The following is a 19,079-nucleotide window of genomic DNA, read 5'->3' as shown; positions in this document are numbered from 1 at the left end:
TCCTTGCTGTTTGTTTCCCTATGATGCAGGTCGACATGCAGAGGACATCTTTGGGGAGCTATTTAATGAAGCCAACAGTTTTTATATGAGGATGAATTCCCTGCAGGAAAGAGTGGACTTACTTGTCATCAAAGTTACTCAGCTGGATTCCACAGTGGAGGAAGGTAATTGCTCACAGTGTAATCCCTTAACTGGTAATTATAGAAAAGTTTGTCCTCTGCATTAGCCTACATATACAGTACATGACCTCACAGACGATTTCACAAGTGATTCACCTTGATGGATTATTAACCACCAGCCTCTATTGTTCTTCTGCTGTAGTCTCAGCAGTGGGCCACCTCTTGCTTGTCCTCTCCCTCTCCATACAACTGAATTGGTAGCTGTACAGTATGTATACACAAAGGTTGTTCTGAGAATGTTCACAAAACAATCTTTCCAGGAGGGTAAGGAGGAGGTGCCTCTACAGAGGCGTAGCTATGGGGGGACATATGTCCCCGGGCGCAGAACTGTGAGGGCGCTCAGTATGGCCATTGCACCCCCACGTGCGTAAGAGGCAGCTCGCTGGCTGCCCCAAAGTGCCCCTGCTTCTCTCCCTCCCTCTGCATAGGGGTGCAGAAGAGTTAACTGCATCAGAAAAAGCGGGGCACATCTAGCTGTCTAGTGGGGGCAGATCCGTCTATCAAAGGAGGGTACATTTGCCTATTTAAAGAGGGGTACGTCTGGCTATCTGAATGGGGAAGGGGCACATTTGGCTCTCTATAGGGGAAGGAAGCACATTTGACTATCTAAACAGCATTTGTACATTTGACTCCACACACGACCATGACCACATTTTGATTCATGGCCACGCCCATTTGGTCCCGAGGGGGGGGGCACAAAAACTTTTGTCCCCAAGTTGTGAAACCCCTAGCTATGCACTTGACCCCTAGTGTAATGCATAACAGTAGTTTATATCTTTATTATTATGTTTTAGTACTGCTTTTGAGGTAAGCTTGTCTTTTCTTACCTTTTTATTGTTTTTAAATAGTTTTATTACACTAGGGGCTCCTCCTCCCCACTCATTTATACACGCCCTCTCTATATGTGGTCCATCAGTTAGTGTAGTATTGCTCTATACATTTTTCTTTGGAGAGCGACCCAGACCCAACAAGATTCGAGTGAAGACGTGCTTTACCATGGTTGCTGGACTTGCAACCCAAGCTTATGAGTACTTTTTCTTTTTTTACTGAAACTATGCAAGAGTTCCAGCAAAGGACCAGCACCACACGAAATATACTTATAGCTCTCTTAGTGCTTTAATGCTGTCATGCCTGCACTAATAAAGCACTAAGAGAGCTATAAGTATATTTCGTGTGGTGCTGGTCCTTTGCTGGAACTATTGTTGGGACCCCTTTGGTACCGGGGTGAGGACCGAGCACACTACTTCCTCTGAGCCTATGGTGTCGCTCCTGGGTGTTTGAAGTGAAACTATGCAAGCTAACATTAATTTCCTACAAATTCCTACGTTCTTCTATTCTTTTCAGATTAGGTGTTACTGGTTGTGTCATTAGTAGCTGTACTTACTTTTTATACTAGGGGACTAGACAGGTGGGGATAGATATTAGAACAAAGTCATCATTGATGGCAGTTTGTAGCTGGATCCGGTGATTAACTAACTTCTTACTGATGGCTTACCGATTGGTGGGTAAGGATTGCCATGGCGTGCTTGAAAACCTTGCCTAACCGCAATACTCCTATGAAATAAGTGATGCCACTGTGTGATGTGCCCTCTGTGTCCATAGACTTTCATTCTCCTTAGGAAAAATAAGTGCTTTAGACAGCCAAGTACTCTTGTTCACGTGGCAGTTAGGTTGGAAGCTACACTGAGAGCAGTGAGATTTTGTCTACATGTTCAACAACTGTATAAGAGAGCTTATCTTTTTGGTTGACATAAATGTTAAAATGCAGTTCTAATGTATTTATTGTTTAATGGACACCTGAAATGAGATGGATATGAAGGCTGCCATATTTATATCCTTTTAAAAATATACCAGTTGCCTGCTAGTCCTGCTGATAATTCTGGCATCAGTAGTGTCTGAAATACACCTGAAACAAGCATGCAGCTAATCTTGACAGATTTTTTTGTTAGAAACATCTGATTAGCATGCATGTTCACAGTCTATGTCTAAAAGTATTATGCTTGGTACACACCATGCAATTTCCCGTCAGATCAATGGGTCAAATCAATAATGTCCGACATTCTGTACAAAATCGTTCAGAAACCGATTGGACCTGTCGGAAATTATCGATTCAACCTGTTAATATGACTGGAAATTGCATGGTGTGTACCAGGCATTGGAGGTAGTGCAGTTAGAGAGATTAGAAGAGGCACACCTTGCCGTTAGTAGTTAGGTGCATAGCCAGGATGCAAAGCCACATTAATGCAATGCATAAAGTCCAAGGTCGGCTAGCACACCAAAAATAATTTGCAGGAGTGTTTATTCCTTAAGACACAAGTCAACACAAAATTTGACAGTTGTTTCAGGGCCACAGAGGGTCACATTATCAGAAAGTGCAGACTAACAAGTTTCACAATGCAGTGCTCAAACATATATACAGTGATCAATCCCATCAGCCATGGCAATTAGAGGGAACGCCCCCTCATTAGTATGCACAGTGAAATAAATACAACCGTTATGCATTAATATTGCATTTCAAACGCGGCATAACTGACCTTTATGGTTTCAGACAATGGCCTCAATTCACTAAACAGTTTAGACTAGTCTACTGATGGTTTTCAGTCTACTGATGGTTTGGTCAGTTGCATCAAAGGGGAATTCACTATTACCAAATGTTTTAGACCTATTTTTAGACCTGGTCTAAAACCTTTGGTAATTAGGTTGGTAAAGCTAGGGAAATGATCAAAAGATGCAATTCACAAATGGGTAGCTATGACTGACATCCTTCTCCTTTGATGAGCTCTCCTCTGCATACAATTAAATTCCTGCATAATTAATTCAAAAGGTTCCATCCTCACATCTAAAATACCTCACAGAATTACTTTACCGACACAAATCAGCTGGTCTAATCTCTATCAGAAAAGTGGGCGTGGCTACTCCTTTTTGGCTTTGTGAATTGTGAAATTACTGAATGTTAGACCAGGTCTAAAGACAGGTCTAAAACATTACACCAAATCACCAGTAGACTAAAAACCATCTGTAACAAACAAAGAACATTTATATCGCACTTTTCTCCTGGTGGACTCAAAGCACAAGAGCTGCAGCCACTAGGGCGCGCTCTATAGGCAGTAGCAGTGTTAGGGAGTCTTGCCCAAGGTCTCCTACTGAATAGGTGCTGGCTTACTGAACAGGCAGAGCCGAGATTCGAACCCAGGTTGCCTTTGTCAGAGGCAGAGCCCTTAAACATTACACTATCCAGCCACCAGCCATCTGTAAACTAGTCTAAACTGCTTAGTGAACTGAGGCCAATGTCACCCTCATGAATCATCAGCCCAATACATCTTCAGACTGCAGCTCCGCTGTGCACAAAAGTGACAGACTGCATAAACACAGTCTGCACTTCAAATTTTGCGCCAGCCGCCACTCGCTGAGCTCCCAGCCGTCGGGCTGGGAGTTCTGTATGCTCAACGTTGTGTTACCCAGGTAACACGTCATGAAACATACAGTAGGTGCACATAGATAGTGCTGTGGCCAATAGGAAGCGAGGGCGGGTGTTCAAAGTACCGTCACCTTCCTTCCGTACTCAGAGTGGGGCTGCCCGGAGGCCTCCAAATTGGGGAGGCATGGTCTGCATTGCCGGCCATGCCTGAAGGCATTAGAGGCAGAGGAGCAGCAAAACTGCCAGGAAACTGGTACTGTTTAAAATTAAATAAATGTGTTCCTCTTACTTCAGGTTCCCTTTAAAGAGACACTGAAGCGAAAAAATATATATGATATAATGAATTGGTTGTGTACTATGAATAATTACTAGAAGATTAGCAGCAAAGAAAATATTCTCATATTTTTATTTTCAGGTATATAGTGTGTTTTCTAACATTGCATCATTCTCTAATATGTGCAGATTACACAACACTCAGCATTCAAAATGATTCTTTCAGAACAGTCTGTGAACTAATGACCTCTCCTCTGGCAGAGGAAAAGTAAAACATTAACTAACAGTTGAGATAATAAAAGTCAGAAAACAGCCCTCTCCACGACTTTAGAGCTTAATGGCTTTTTTGTTGTAAGGAAACGCGGAAAAGCCGCCGTCTCTCGAGGTGAGGCGGCTGTTTCCGCGTCCAGCATGGCGTCACAACGCGGAAAAAACGCCGCATGCCGCATGGGCAGTGCGGCGGAATCCGCATTGGTAACGGCGGAATCCACATCAGAGGCGACCCCCGCATTAGATACATTGCAAAACAGTACTGGTGTGGCTGGGACTGATAGTCCACCAAGATTCAGACTTACACGCGCGCGAGCACAGAGGCAGAGTTTAAATAGCAGTTAGAAGGGTGTCGGCTGACCAGCTGGGTCAGCTGACAAATTCCACTGCTCTCATTGGACCAGCAATTAGGGAGGTCCTGGAAAGGTCCTAGAGTATATATACTGCTGGCTCTTCACTTGCTCTTTGTCTGGCGTGCGATCACATATGTGGGAGCACCCAGATCCGTAGTCAGATCCGTTAGTGTGCCGGGACCAGCTGGAGCTGTAATCCTACACTAAGATAGATTCTGTTGATAGCTAAAGTACTAGTTTGATTGTGATTATCTGTTATGACTTCCTGCCTGCCTTGACTATCCTCCTGAACTCTGATCTTGTACCTCGATATTTCTGATACTCTGTTGCCGAACCCCGGCTCGTTCCTTGACTCTGCTTCTGCCTCCTGATTTTGTACCCCGATATTTCTGATACCCCGTTGCTGAACCCTGCCTGTACTTTGACTCTGCCTTTGCCTCCTGATCCTGTACTTTATCTGTCCGTGTGTGTACGACCTGGCTTGTCCGACCTCGAGAACCGACCTTACCGTTAGAGGCGGTTCCTCGCTCTGTTAGCGATCCTTCCTCCTGAGGGTCACTTTCAGATATCCCTTCCTACTGTCAGTCTGACTCCTCCCGTCTTGGAGAGCTCAGGTCTGCGGAAGGAATCTGTGCAGTACTCCTTACTGCATTGAGGCCTTGTCCTCTTAGTGTTACAGTTACACCAAACACTACACTCTACTCGGGTGATCAGAGGTTAGTTTGTATATCGGATTATCGGTGAGACTGCAGTTCACTTATAATCTGGTATATATCTGTATTTTCGGTGATACTGCAGATCACCGGTAATCAGATACTCTCTGCGCCCACCGATCGTTACAGAACGCCAGACCCAAAAAATGCAAATGGACGCACACACTGACCGTCTGGGCGCACTTGCCACTTCGGTGGAAAACATCAACCAAGTGCTGGGTAGCCACAAGACTATGATTGATGTCCTATCAGGCTCTGTGCGAACCCTCCAGACGTCAGTTGATTCAGTGCGATCCCCTCCTAGTGCTGACATACGTATGCCCGTACCAGATAAATTTTCCGGCCACAAGTCTGACTTCCGGAATTTTCAGAGTAGAGTGTTATCGTACTTCGAGTTAAGACCCCGATCCTCGGGGACTGAGACCCAACGGGTCACCTTTATTAAAACTTTGCTGACTGGTGACTCCCAGTCATGGGCATACAACCTGCCTCCTACCGATACTGCTCTGACCTCGGTAGAGGAATTCTTTAAGGCCATGGCCGTAATTTACGACGACCCTGACCTTGCGGCAACCTCTGAGCGGAAGCTCAAACTTTTGCGGCAAGACAGGGGTTCAGTCGAGGATTACGCGGCAGAATTTCGCAGATGGTCAGTCACGGCCAGATTTGATAATTTTGCCCTCATGGATTACTTCTTGTCTGGGTTGTCGGAGGAGGTCTCCGATTTAATGCTAACCTTGCCCGAGCCCAGGACAGTCGATGAGGCCATCACATCGGCCATTCGAGTCGACCGTCGATTACGCCATCAGAGGCAGATTCAGGGCAGTCACCGTGCCAGGGTAACATCATATGTGGCACCCTCCGCTGCACCCTTAGTAACGCCATCTCCATCTGTCTCATCTCCTCCGGCCTTGCCTCCACCCGAACCAATGCAGATTGGTTGTTCGAAATTGACCCAGGTGGAGCGAAGGCGGAGAATGATGGATCAACTGCCCGAACAAGTCGGGAAACGAATTTGCCTAGGAGTAGTGGGGGGTGACACCCTAGGCACGCCACTTGCACCCCTTAAAGAAAAGAAATTGCTTCTCCCTTGTACAGTTACATGGGAGAAGAAATCTGTGGCCACTGAGGCTTTCATTGACTCAGGCTCAGCGGCCAATTTTATGAACTTTAAGTTTGCTCAGGAGTTGGGTATTCCGCTCACTCCTGTGACACCCCCCATTCAGGTCACGGCAGTAGACGATTCCCCTCTACAACGGAATCGTGCTCTGTCGCAGACCCCGGAGGTGAAGGTCACCATAGGGGTACTGCATGGGGAACAATTATCGTTTTTTGTACTGCACATGTCTACCTCAACTATTATCCTAGGCATGCCGTGGTTGCAACTTCATTCACCTCAAATAGACTGGGCCACGGGTCAGTTAACCACTTGGTCACCTCGTTGTTTTCAGCGGTGTTTGGGGAAGTTGACCTTGGGGCAAACCAGATTTCAGGTGGAAGGGGTACCAGATCAGTATTCTGAATTTTCCGATGTGTTCTGTCCCAAGGCAGCTGATAAATTGCCCCCACATCGTCCTTTCGATTGTCCCATTGATCTCCGTTCAGGTTGTGTTCCCCCCCGGGGTCACTTGTACAATCTATCAGGGCCCGAAAAATTGGCCATGCAGGAGTACATCCGTGAAAATTTGGCCAAGGGTTTCATTCGCCCGTCCCGGTCACCTGCTGGAGCAGGGTTCTTTTTTGTCAAAAAGAAAGACGGAGGCCTGCGACCCTGCATCGATTATCGCGGTCTCAACAAGATTACTATAAAGAATCGCTATCCGTTGCCACTGATAGATGATTTGTTCACTCAGGTTACTGACGCTAAGATTTTTTCTAAGCTAGATTTGCGGGGCGCGTACAATCTGATACGTATAAGAAGGGGCGATGAGTGGAAGACGGCCTTTAATACACCAGACGGGCATTATGAGTACCTGGTGATGCCCTTCGGGTTATGTAATGCTCCGGCCGTTTTTCAGGAACTCATTAACGAGGTATTCCGGGAGGTGTTGGGGAAATTTGTACTAGTTTATCTTGATGATATTCTTATCTTCTCCAACAACCTCACTGAACATAGAAACCATGTGAGGTTTGTGTTAAATCAGTTAAGGCAGAACTCGTTATACGCAAAGCTTGAGAAGTGCATCTTCGAAGTAACATCTGTTGCGTTCTTGGGGTACATAATTTCCACCACAGGCCTGTCTATGGATCCTGCCAAGGTCTCCGCTGTTCTGGAGTGGCCACAGCCGGTTGGGTTGAAATCCCTTTAGCGCTTTCTTGGCTTCGCCAACTACTATAGACGGTTTATAAAGGGGTACTCCACTGTCATTGCTCCCCTTACCTGCCTCACTAAGAAGGGGGCAGATACCACTCACTGGTCTCCTGAGGCTTTACATGCTTTTGCCACCCTGAAGGGCCTATTCTGTTCAGCACCCATCCTCAGACATGTGGATGCCTCTTTCCCGTTCATTGTGGAGGTGGATGCCTCGGAGGTTGGGGTGGGGGCTGTGCTGTCACAGCGGTCAGGCTTGCAGGGTAAAATGCACCCGTGTGCGTATTTCTCTCGCAGGTTCTCTCCTGCAGAGAGGAATTACGATATTGGCAACAGGGAGCTCTTGGCCATCAAATTGGCTTTCGAGGAATGGCGACACTGGTTAGAGGGAGCTGAGCATACCATCACGGTTTACACCGATCACAAAAACCTAGAGTACATCGAGGGGGCTAAGAGGTTGAGCCCTCGCCAGGCTCGATGGTCGTTGTTCTTCTCCAGGTTTAGTTTCATTATTACGTACACCCCAGGGAGCAAGAATGTTAAGGCGGATGCTCTATCCAGATGTTTTGAGTCAGAGACAGCACAGCCCTCCATTCCAGAGACCATTATTCCCCAGAAATTAATACTGGCAGCCACTGAAACTTGGGAGGATTGGAGGGAGACATTGGCTCCCTTTCAGCAAGACATTCCGGAAGGGAAGCCCGCAGGGGTCCTGTTCGTTCCTCTGCCTTTTCGCCTGCAGGTTCTTGAGATGTTTCATGCACATAAGAACGCAGGGCATCCTGGGGCATCCAGAACACAGGATCTGATAGCCAGATGCGCCTGGTGGCCTTCCTTGGCAGCGGATTGTAAGGAATACGTAAAAGAGTGTTTGATATGTGCCAAGAGTAAACCCTCCCGGCTGGCACCTGTCGGTACGTTGCAGCCTTTGCCCACCCCGAATGAGCCGTGGACCCACCTGTCCATGGATTTTGTGGGCGAGCTTCCCAGGTCTGAAGGTATGGCGGTCATTTGGGTGATAGTCGACCGCTTTAGTAAGATGGCCCACTTTGTGCCTTTGAAAGGACTCCCCTCGGCTCAGGAATTGGCCGAGTTGTTTATCACTCATGTCTTCCGTTTACATGGCATTCCCGAAGACATAGTTTCAGACAGGGGAGTCCAATTCGTCTCAAGGTTTTGGAAAGCTTTTTGCCACCTCATGGGCATAAAGCTGTCTTTTTCATCGGGCTATCACCCACAGACCAACGGCCAGACTGAGAGAATAAATCAGTCTTTAGAGCAATTTTTAAGGTGTTATGTGGCAGAGGCGCAGGACGATTGGGTCAGATTTCTGCCCTTCGCAGAATTTGCCCAGAATAATTTAAAAAACTCGTCCTCCGGATTCTCTCCCTTTCAGGTGGTGACGGGGAGATCACCCAAATTTTCCCCATTACCTATAGCCTCCACTCCTTTCCCAGCCCTGGAGGCCTGGCAAAAGTCATTGAAGGACCTTTGGGGGACGGTTAGAAGTAACCTGGAGAAGGCCTTTTTGAGTCAGAAGGGTCAAGCTGACAAAAGACGGTCGCTGGAGTGGAAGTTCCGACCAGGAGACTTGGTCTGGGTGTCCACACGTCACTTGACCCTAAGACAACCTTCGAATAAGCTTGGTCCCAGGTTTGTGGGTCCATTCCCGGTTGTCAGGAAAGTCAATGATGTTACTTACACCGTTGATCTTCCCTCTAGCATGCGGGGGGTGAGGTCTTTCCACGTGTCCCTTCTTAAGCCAGCAGTCCAGGTGGGTCCCACTCCTCCTCCTCCTGTCTTGGTAGATGCCCAACACGAATATGAGGTGGAGAAGATTCTAGATTCACGCTCTGTACAAAACTCGGTACAATACCTCGTGCACTGGAAAGGGTACGGCATTGAGGAGAGGCAATGGGTACCGGGGACGCGCATGCATGCAGACGAATTAAAAAGGGAGTTTCATGCCTTACACCCCGAGAAACCTGGTGGGAGTTGTCCGGAGTCCACTCCTCGGGGGGGGGGGGGGGGTACTGTAAGGAAACGCGGAAAAGCCGCCGTCTCTCGAGGTGAGGCGGCTGTTTCCGCGTCCAGCATGGCGTCACAACGCGGAAAAAACGCCGCATGCCGCATGGGCAGTGCGGCGGAATCCGCATTGGTAACGGCGGAATCCACATCAGAGGCGACCCCCGCATTAGATACATTGCAAAACAGTACTGGTGTGGCTGGGACTGATAGTCCACCAAGATTCAGACTTACACGCGCGCGAGCACAGAGGCAGAGTTTAAATAGCAGTTAGAAGGGTGTCGGCTGACCAGCTGGGTCAGCTGACAAATTCCACTGCTCTCATTGGACCAGCAATTAGGGAGGTCCTGGAAAGGTCCTAGAGTATATATACTGCTGGCTCTTCACTTGCTCTTTGTCTGGCGTGCGATCACATATGTGGGAGCACCCAGATCCGTAGTCAGATCCGTTAGTGTGCCGGGACCAGCTGGAGCTGTAATCCTACACTAAGATAGATTCTGTTGATAGCTAAAGTACTAGTTTGATTGTGATTATCTGTTATGACTTCCTGCCTGCCTTGACTATCCTCCTGAACTCTGATCTTGTACCTCGATATTTCTGATACTCTGTTGCCGAACCCCGGCTCGTTCCTTGACTCTGCTTCTGCCTCCTGATTTTGTACCCCGATATTTCTGATACCCCGTTGCTGAACCCTGCCTGTACTTTGACTCTGCCTTTGCCTCCTGATCCTGTACTTTATCTGTCCGTGTGTGTACGACCTGGCTTGTCCGACCTCGAGAACCGACCTTACCGTTAGAGGCGGTTCCTCGCTCTGTTAGCGATCCTTCCTCCTGAGGGTCACTTTCAGATATCCCTTCCTACTGTCAGTCTGACTCCTCCCGTCTTGGAGAGCTCAGGTCTGCGGAAGGAATCTGTGCAGTACTCCTTACTGCATTGAGGCCTTGTCCTCTTAGTGTTACAGTTACACCAAACACTACACTCTACTCGGGTGATCAGAGGTTAGTTTGTATATCGGATTATCGGTGAGACTGCAGTTCACTTATAATCTGGTATATATCTGTATTTTCGGTGATACTGCAGATCACCGGTAATCAGATACTCTCTGCGGCCACCGATCGTTACATTTGTATAGAGATAACAACTGGAGTTTCTTAAATCTTCCTGTACTGGAAACAATTAGACTGATGTATCTGATCTTAATATTTTATTTCTTAGCTGTACTACACATACAAATCATAATATCATAATTTTTTTTTTCGCTTCAGTGTCTCTTTAAGGATCACATGGTCCGAATACTTGGTTTTATCACAGCCATATAACTATCTGTATGGATAAATTAAGCAGACTGTATCTGTGAATATTTTATAGAACTTGTGAGAAAGTCTGAAACTAAGTAAGTGTGTCTTCAAACCATGTACAGCTTTCAGGGTGCACTGGCAGTGCTGCAGCCTCAATCAGCCTTAATAGATTATCAATAAATTGAAAGGTTTCTTTTTAAAAGAAAAACTTTTTCTTCTTCCAGTTAAATTGTAAGTTCTTGTATAAATACACATTTGCAGGCTACAGAAACAATCAGAGCTCCCTGCCTTTATGGTTATAAGCAGACACTGCGCATACACACTTGGAGAGGACCAATGGATATCACTTCAGGAGTCTATAGATATGTCAACATTTTTATTTTCATTGTAAAGTCATTTCCATCTCAGTACACCTTCATTTGGAGTGTTGTTGCTTCCCATTTTGCCAGTAGTCACACAGAAGAGAAATTATTATTTTTTTCCTAGGTGTTTTTACTTCATATGCTGGAACACTGTACTTGGTATTTGTCTTATTCTTTGTTGTTCAGAAAGAAAATGTAATGATTTTTACACCCTAGGCTTTCGGTTCTATGACTGTGTAGGTGCCTCTTTGCAGAATCAGTGCCAGCACCTGCATAATCGCCCTGCTGGCATCCTGTGTACTACAGCTTCCCCTTTGTGCCCTTTTTCCCTGTCTAGACAGCGTCCTTCAGGTTTAATAGATTTTATGCAGGGAGTAGCTGTAGATTTTCAGCATTATGGTAGAAAATTTGTCCTATCTCGGACATGGTTCTTATTTGGCAACCAACATTTCAATCACAGTTGTTCTGCTTGTAATAAGAGCAATCCGACTTGTTTGCTTACCTGTTCATATTGAGATTTGTTTTCCTGGTACCTGTGCAACTGCAACACTGTGAAGACTAGAAATGTCAGTGTGGTGCATAAGTTGTGTACACCTGCTAGGTACCGGTAATCCCCATTGGGGACAATTGTTCTGCAGCATCTTGGCCAAGAATCTAGTGTGTATACAGCTGCTCCATGATGGTTAGCATTCTGGCACAGCAGATCGCTTAAAGCAGACCTGAACTCAGAACGTATCTCTACAAGATACACAACAGCATAATAACATTTAAACAAAACACATTTCTTTATTGTTATCCTAAAATAAATCAGCAGTTTCTACTTCCTGATTCATGGAAGCAGACATGTTATTAAGTGCTTTCAAAGGAGCTTATCTGCCATCTCTGCCATGGACGTCATGTGGCACAGGGTAGAGATCAAATTACAACTTGTGATTAGACACAAATGAGGGGGAATTAAATAGGCTAAACTCTATATATAAATACATACAGGGTGCATTTCTGTTTTCCTTTTGTCCTGTGCAAGAGTTCAGGTCCACTTTAACTATGAGCAAGGAACAAACCCACAATCATTTTACATTGTGCCACAAGACACCACTCATTTGTTCTTTGAGCCCTGCTTAGCACTGCTTAACTATAGCATTGCTTAGCTATAGCCAAACAGCATGTCTCTGCACTGCTCATTCCCTAAACTCTCACCCTAATGATCGGTTAAAGCCAGCTTCCACAGCAGATGCATGTGACTAGGGAGGGATTAAGACTTTCCACACAGATGGCATTAGTTTTGAATGAAAGGCAGATTGGATAGCTGTGTAGTCAATAAGAAGACGGGATTTTCATTGTACCATATGCTGATAACTAGCAGCAGAATGACTGCTTAACATCGTGGACTCAGAAGACACAAGAGTGGGGATTCACAAATGAAGTGTAGGAAACTAAATTGATTCAGCATCATTAACAAGATGTATTTTATAATTATTTTGATGCTTGAAAATGATATTAACTATAGTGAATGAGCTCTTCTTAGTGAAAGATATTTCACATGGAAGCTAAACATAATGCATGAGACCTCTCATGTGTCTACAGAGTGCAGGCGTTCAATGGGCAGGGCGGGATTCATTTGGCTGAGACACTTCTGTCCCTCTTGTCGCATATATTGTCCAGGCCCAATGGGCGCAGACTCTTATTTTGTACAGACTCTTATTTTCAAGAGTGCTACTCCACATTCTTTTTCAATTCATTAATTAGATCATGTGTTTATTGGAACCCAGTTAATGTGAGGACGAGTAGACTTCTGACTAAGCCAGGCTGAGACAATAAAGCAGCACTTCCTATAGCCTTATACTCAGGGCCGGCCTTAGGTTTCACAGCGCCCTGAGCGAAACCTGATTTTCGAGCCCAACCCCCCCCCTCCTCATCCAATTCACACATGCGCGCACACACACGCACGCACTCACACGCACGCACTCACACACGCAGGCCCACATGCAATTCATCTTTTCTCCTGAGTTACCTCCTAGGACAGTGGTTCCCAACCTATTTGACGTTGTGACACATCACGCCAAATGCTCAGATCTCTGTGACACTTCACATATGTATAATAGGAAAAATACTATTAATAGCCACAAATGGATGGAAGTCAATTGTCCTGAATATACTTAGCAATGAAGGCTAGAACCTTTCAGGAATATTAAAAAAAACAATCAGTGGGACAGTTAGCTGCCCCCATTTACAATGATAGCACAGCACCAACAATTTGCACCACACGTTATAGCCGCAGTGAGCCCCCCCCCCCCCCCCCCCCCAAAAAAAACACCCCTCGATCTCATTTGTAGGTGCCCTCAATATAGGTTGCCAAGAATAGGTGCCCCCAGCATAGTCAGTTGGAGGTCTCCATCACCCCCATAGGTAGCCAGGCGTAGGTGCCTCCAGTACAGGTAGCCATGTGTTGGTGCTCTCAGTAAAGGTAGCCAGCTATAGGTGCCCCAAGTATATGAAATCAGGTATAGGTGCTCTCAGTATAGGTAACCAGCTATTAGGCGCCCCCTTGGAAGCCGGCGCCCTGTGCGACCGCTCTGGTCGCACAGGTCAAAGGCCGGCTATGCTTATACTTAAGCTTAACATGAATTTGTGAAGGAGGCACATTTTGTTTGCAGCTCAGTAGCTGTCATTCTCAAGCTGCACTGACACCATCCGAGGTTCCAATCCCAGCCAGAACACTGTATGCATCCATGGGATATGTCTATTCCCCCTGTGTTTAAGTGAGTTCCCTTTCGATGCCTGCAGAATATACCGATAAGCTTATTGGTCTCCAATTACTACTACTACTACTACTACTACTACTACTACCATTTTAAAGCAGTTCTGTACTATAATTATTTCTGTTAGGTGGTCAGGCTGAATTATTACTAGCCTTACCTCTCTCTGACAGTGGTGCATTAACACAGCATTGTGTTACCCAAGGGTCCTCCAGAATAATTGTAAGCCAAGAGTTTCAGTGATGAGGGGCGGGGCCCCACTCCTTCCCTTCACATGACTACACTCAGGCTGAACTTTATAAGTGCTAGCTGTTATGATATGAAACACACCAAAGCCTAGGAATACTTTACTTTAATTACAGGGGCTAATGCCGTAAAAAAATGTTAGTGCTTTCAACATCTATTTTGGCTTTTGTTTTTAGGATTTTACCGGCTTCTTTTTATCTCCTCACTCACTTGTGTTATACACCCTCAAGAAAAAAAACTGTGTTCATTTTGCACATAATTATGCACATAAATTAATGCATATGCACAAAATTACACATAAATTACCTCATTCAGTATTACCAAAATATTGACAGCTTTGCCGCATGATTTAGAGCAAAACCCGAGACAGACCAAGAGAAAAAAGTTACTTAAAGTGTATCCGAGGTGAACTTTTACACATTGTGTTCCTTTCCTATTGTTTATAGGGCATTCCTCAAGCCAAATACTTTTTTGATTTTGTTTTAATACTCTAATTCCCTATAAACTAAAAAAGCCACACCCACAGATTTTCAGAGAGCCTTGGCAGTAGCAAGGGCTCATGGGAGCTCAGTCTGGGCAAGAGGAGGGGGAGGTGTTACTAGCCATTGATTTCAGAGGCAGAGGGGAGGAGGGAGGAGGAGAGGGGATTAGGCTGATGGCTTAAGATACAGATAAGCCTGCCTACAGATAAGCCTGCCTCTTTGTAATGTTTACAAACAACATGGCTGCTTTCATTGTATCACAGGAATAAATAATCATATTCTATTAAAGCTTTGCAGATTTGCTGTGTAAACTATCTAAACTTTAGATAAGATATATAGACAAGTTACTTGTTATAGTTAGTTTTTCATCTTGGATCCGCTTTAAGAAGAGGGAAGCCTCTGGATCATCCAGAGGGTTCTCACATCCCCCCTGACCTCATCCCTGCTTGCCAGGACACTCTTTAAGTTCATGGTCACTCTACCTTTTGTGCCTGAGCGTGGCTGCACTGCGCATGCACTACCTCATGGCCGTACCTGTGAGGTAGCACGTGGGCGAGCGGCTTCAGGTATGGCTTACTGCACAGGCACGGCTGTACTTACGTAGGCCCAGTACAGCTGCGCTCATACATGGCGGGGAGCGTGGCTACAAGAAGATATCCGACAAGCTCTTGTGCAGGGTCCACGCACGCACTGATGGGAAGGGAAGAGGGGATGAAGTTGATTTATAGGAAGTGGAGAATCAAGATATCAGCCTCCACAGTTCCATATGCAATTTGATTTGCAAAATTTATATTAATCATTCATCAAAGCGTCGGTAAATAAATATGAATGTTGCCATTCTTGACCTGTGTTTGATGGTATAAACTCCTTGGACACAATCCTTGTTTTTCTTTATAGCTTTTCTGAGTCTTTAACACAAAAGGAGAATGAAGTCAGTGAAACTAGAACTGCAAGGGGAAGCAACCATGAACTTAACAGTCCTTAAATCCCAGAGTTTGCACTTTGAAACTACATTTATTTTCTGACGTGTGCCCTTTAACAATAGATCATACAGTATGACTTTGGATAACATTTGTATGCTTGTATTTTCAGTTTCACTGCAAGACATCAATATGAGAAAGGCCTTTAAAAGCTCCACAGTGCAAAATCAGCAGGTGGTATCCCGGAACTCCATCCCAAATCCAGTAATAGAGATGTACCAACGCTGTGACAAGCCTCCGCCTCTTAATATTCTGACTCCATACAGGTGAAATTATTACATTTACTCATTTGTCTTAAATATAAGGCACTACAAATAAGATTTTTTAAATCTTAAAGTGGGATTGTACTCCCAAAACTAAAATTTCAGTAACTACTCTTAGTTAAATAAAAGCACATTTGAAAGCAATCCCACACATTCTCTGTGTGTTAAAACACATATTTTCACTACAGAGAGCAGTACAAGATAGCTTTTCTCTGGCTGATGGCAGATGTAATCATTGCTGAAGCTCTCTGAGACATGTACCTTCACTCTGCCCCCCTTCCTTTTCAAGTGACTAAGCTGAGGAGGTGTGTCTGCTCATCAGACAAGGTAGGAGGGGCTGGGATGAATGAGCAGAATCAATACAGAGGCAGAGAGTGTATTCTACCTTTGCCAATGAGACACCTTTGCTATCTTGTACTGCTCTCTGCTGTGAACGTATACATTTTTTACACACAGAGAATGTGTGTGATTGCTTTTAAATGTTCTTTTATGTAACTAAGAGCAGTTACTGAAATGTTAGTTTTGGGAGTATAAATCCCACTTTAAAAAAAGAGCAATACAAGTCTATAGAGTTGTAGTTGTGGAACTGTGTAGATCTCTTAATACGGCTAAATAACAATATACACAGTGCATAGAGCTGGAAGAAGTACAAATTAGCCAATCCTCTACACCAGATTGCCAGAATAATTTGTTTATCTCTGCTCATTCTACTTCGCAATCACCAATGTGAGTCATGCTGTCACTGTGTATGTTTCCGTCATAGATAGCTATGGTAAACTGTCAAGGACGAGTAGCTTCTAATTTTATATAAATTCTTCTACATGAGTATGAATATGAGCTGACCTTGTAAATGTTAATGTTTTGTTTATTTACACAATATTTGCCACAGAATTGAAAACTTTTATGTACACACAGGATCAGTTATAAATATGAACATAAATAAGAAGCAGGTCAGCAGGCATCCAATAGACACCTATGGTATTGGTAATTGGGTGCCCAAGAGGTGAGCTGGGTGCTCGATGCAATACTAGTAACTGACTCCAATTAGCTACAGAAATAGCTGCTTGCATAATACATAGGGAGCTAATTGAGCAGTCAATCTGCCAACAAATAGTAATTGATTCGATAGGTGGGGGGGGGAAGGGGGTATTGGTGTTAGGCACTAGAAGGGGATGGATGGTCTAAGTGAGAATTGGTGCTGCGTAAGGGAATAGTAAAATATCAGTAATGGAAATTACCAATATTTTTACTGGCAGCCCAATCCGGCGCCTAAATCATGTGGTTTTGCGCAATTTGAACTCTATAAGCAGGCTACGGTCAGTTTCTGACTCACAATCCTACTGCCACCTACAGATGTGTTTTTAAAGGGAGGGTCCAAGCTAATAAAAAAAGAGATTTACATACCCAAGGCTTCCTCCAGCCCCTGGCAGCTGTCCTGTGCCCTTGCCGCAGCTCCGGTGGCTCCTGGACCGCACCAGGTCGGCATCTACAGTGCCTGCACAAGAGCCCCTCTGGGTCACGCTGACATATTATCGTGTGTACTGTGCAGGTGCAGTAGTTGTGCGCCTGCGCAGAACACTCTAGACTACGTCAGCTCGGCCAAGAGGGGCTGTTGCGCATTGTATGCACATCGGCATCTGCACCAGAGGGGACCCCGGGTGGAAGTGGAGCTGCAGCGAGGGACATATCGGCTGCTAGGAGCTGGAGGAAGCCCCGGGGAACAGCATCACAATCACTTCATGTATCTATATATTGCTATGTAGCCCTACCTTCCCAGTGATGTCACAGCTATGCGGATTTATCTTTCCAATGCATTCTGGGAGACCAGGTATTTTTTCTTCTGGCTTCGGAACACACAAACAAACATTCTACAGTGATGCAGTGAGGAAAGGATGAGGAACAATTTTTTTCAAGAAAAAGAAGTTTATTAAAACACCGAAATAATGCAATATCAATTTAACGCATAAATAAAGCCAATGTCACAATCAGGATAAAGGTATCATGGGCTATAGTGGAAAAATAACATATGACAGTTATACAGTGCTTCCAATCAAGAAGTCAACGATTGGCAACCAAGGACTAACAGGTCCATAGCATAAACAGTGAAGGTGATATATATCTATATATTGCTATAGTAATACAAGGCACGTTAGCAGGAATTGCTTTTACAGAGAACACCATTATTTGGGAAAAAAGATAAATAAATAAAAGTTCACTTCAATATCAAAAGTAAGATTTCCTTTATGGAGTGAATCTGCTTATTACTCAGGTCAAAATACAAAGATACGGGTAAAAGGCACCAGGCATATCTTTAAGAAATATCAACGTTCGCGACATTTATCCCAGATCAGATGGAATTAGGGGAACATATTTCTATGTGCATAAATACGTTGGGGAGAGCAGTATCGACACTGTTTATCCACTCAGCCCTAGTGGGAGGTTGTGGGCCTAACCATTTCAGTGCTATTTGGCAATGTTTTTGGACATACATTTCTTAGTGTTTACCTGGATACTTTCGTTCGTACACATTGTAATGGGCTCTTGGATATTGGGCACCCATTTTATGATGTAAGAAGGCAAGGAAAGATTTTACAATAGGTAACCACTGACTAAATAATTTCTAAATGAATATTGCTAAAAAAAGAAAAAAAAATTAAGCAACTTTATTCGTTATGTTATTTTCAGTACAGTTCATCTTAAACTAGAAAGGCTATTTTAATTAAAATACAAAATTCTTGTGTATTAATAAATTAATTTTTTAACAAAAGTGATGTTACCTTTCACTTGTTAATTGTATCTGTTTGATGAACCTCTGAGGCCCCTTTCACACTTACCATGTTGATCCTCTTCCCTGTCACTATGGCCATTAGTCTCAGTGAGACTATTCAAACTACCTGCGATACTACGCAAAGTGGCAGAAGTAGCTAAATCGACGCTAGGCCACCACAAACTCTGCAGTGTGTTGCTGTATGATCCGTGCCCACTGCACGCATTATGCAGCAATGCACGTCTATGGCGACGCAGTAAGTGCGTATGAGCGTTCGTGGTAGAGGTGCAGTATGCAGGTGCAGAGCAATGGTAAACCAGGAATGTACTTCCTGTCCAGCAGGTAGCACATCACTGAGTGCGGGGTGGCGCTATGCATATTGC

At 44.8% G+C, this 19,079-nt stretch overlaps 1 protein-coding gene across 9 annotated transcripts in view; it reads left to right on the top strand.

The window, feature by feature from the left end:
* Positions 1-19,079, top strand: part of LOC137527136 (actin-binding protein WASF3-like) — a 197,614-nt gene that overhangs the window by 131,541 nt on the left and 46,994 nt on the right. For all 9 annotated transcript variants that reach the window (XM_068247574.1, XM_068247568.1, XM_068247567.1 and 6 more), the window contains 2 exons: positions 30-164; positions 15,779-15,932. In XM_068247574.1, coding sequence (XP_068103675.1) covers positions 30-164; positions 15,779-15,932 — 289 coding nt within the window. The remainder of the gene's footprint in view (positions 1-29; positions 165-15,778; positions 15,933-19,079) is intronic.

The sequence above is a fragment of the Hyperolius riggenbachi genome, chromosome 8, assembly GCF_040937935.1.
Source record: "Hyperolius riggenbachi isolate aHypRig1 chromosome 8, aHypRig1.pri, whole genome shotgun sequence".
NCBI lineage: Eukaryota > Metazoa > Chordata > Amphibia > Anura > Hyperoliidae > Hyperolius > Hyperolius riggenbachi.
The sequence above is the reverse complement of the archived record's forward strand: the minus strand, read 5'-3'. Positions and strand labels throughout refer to the sequence as shown.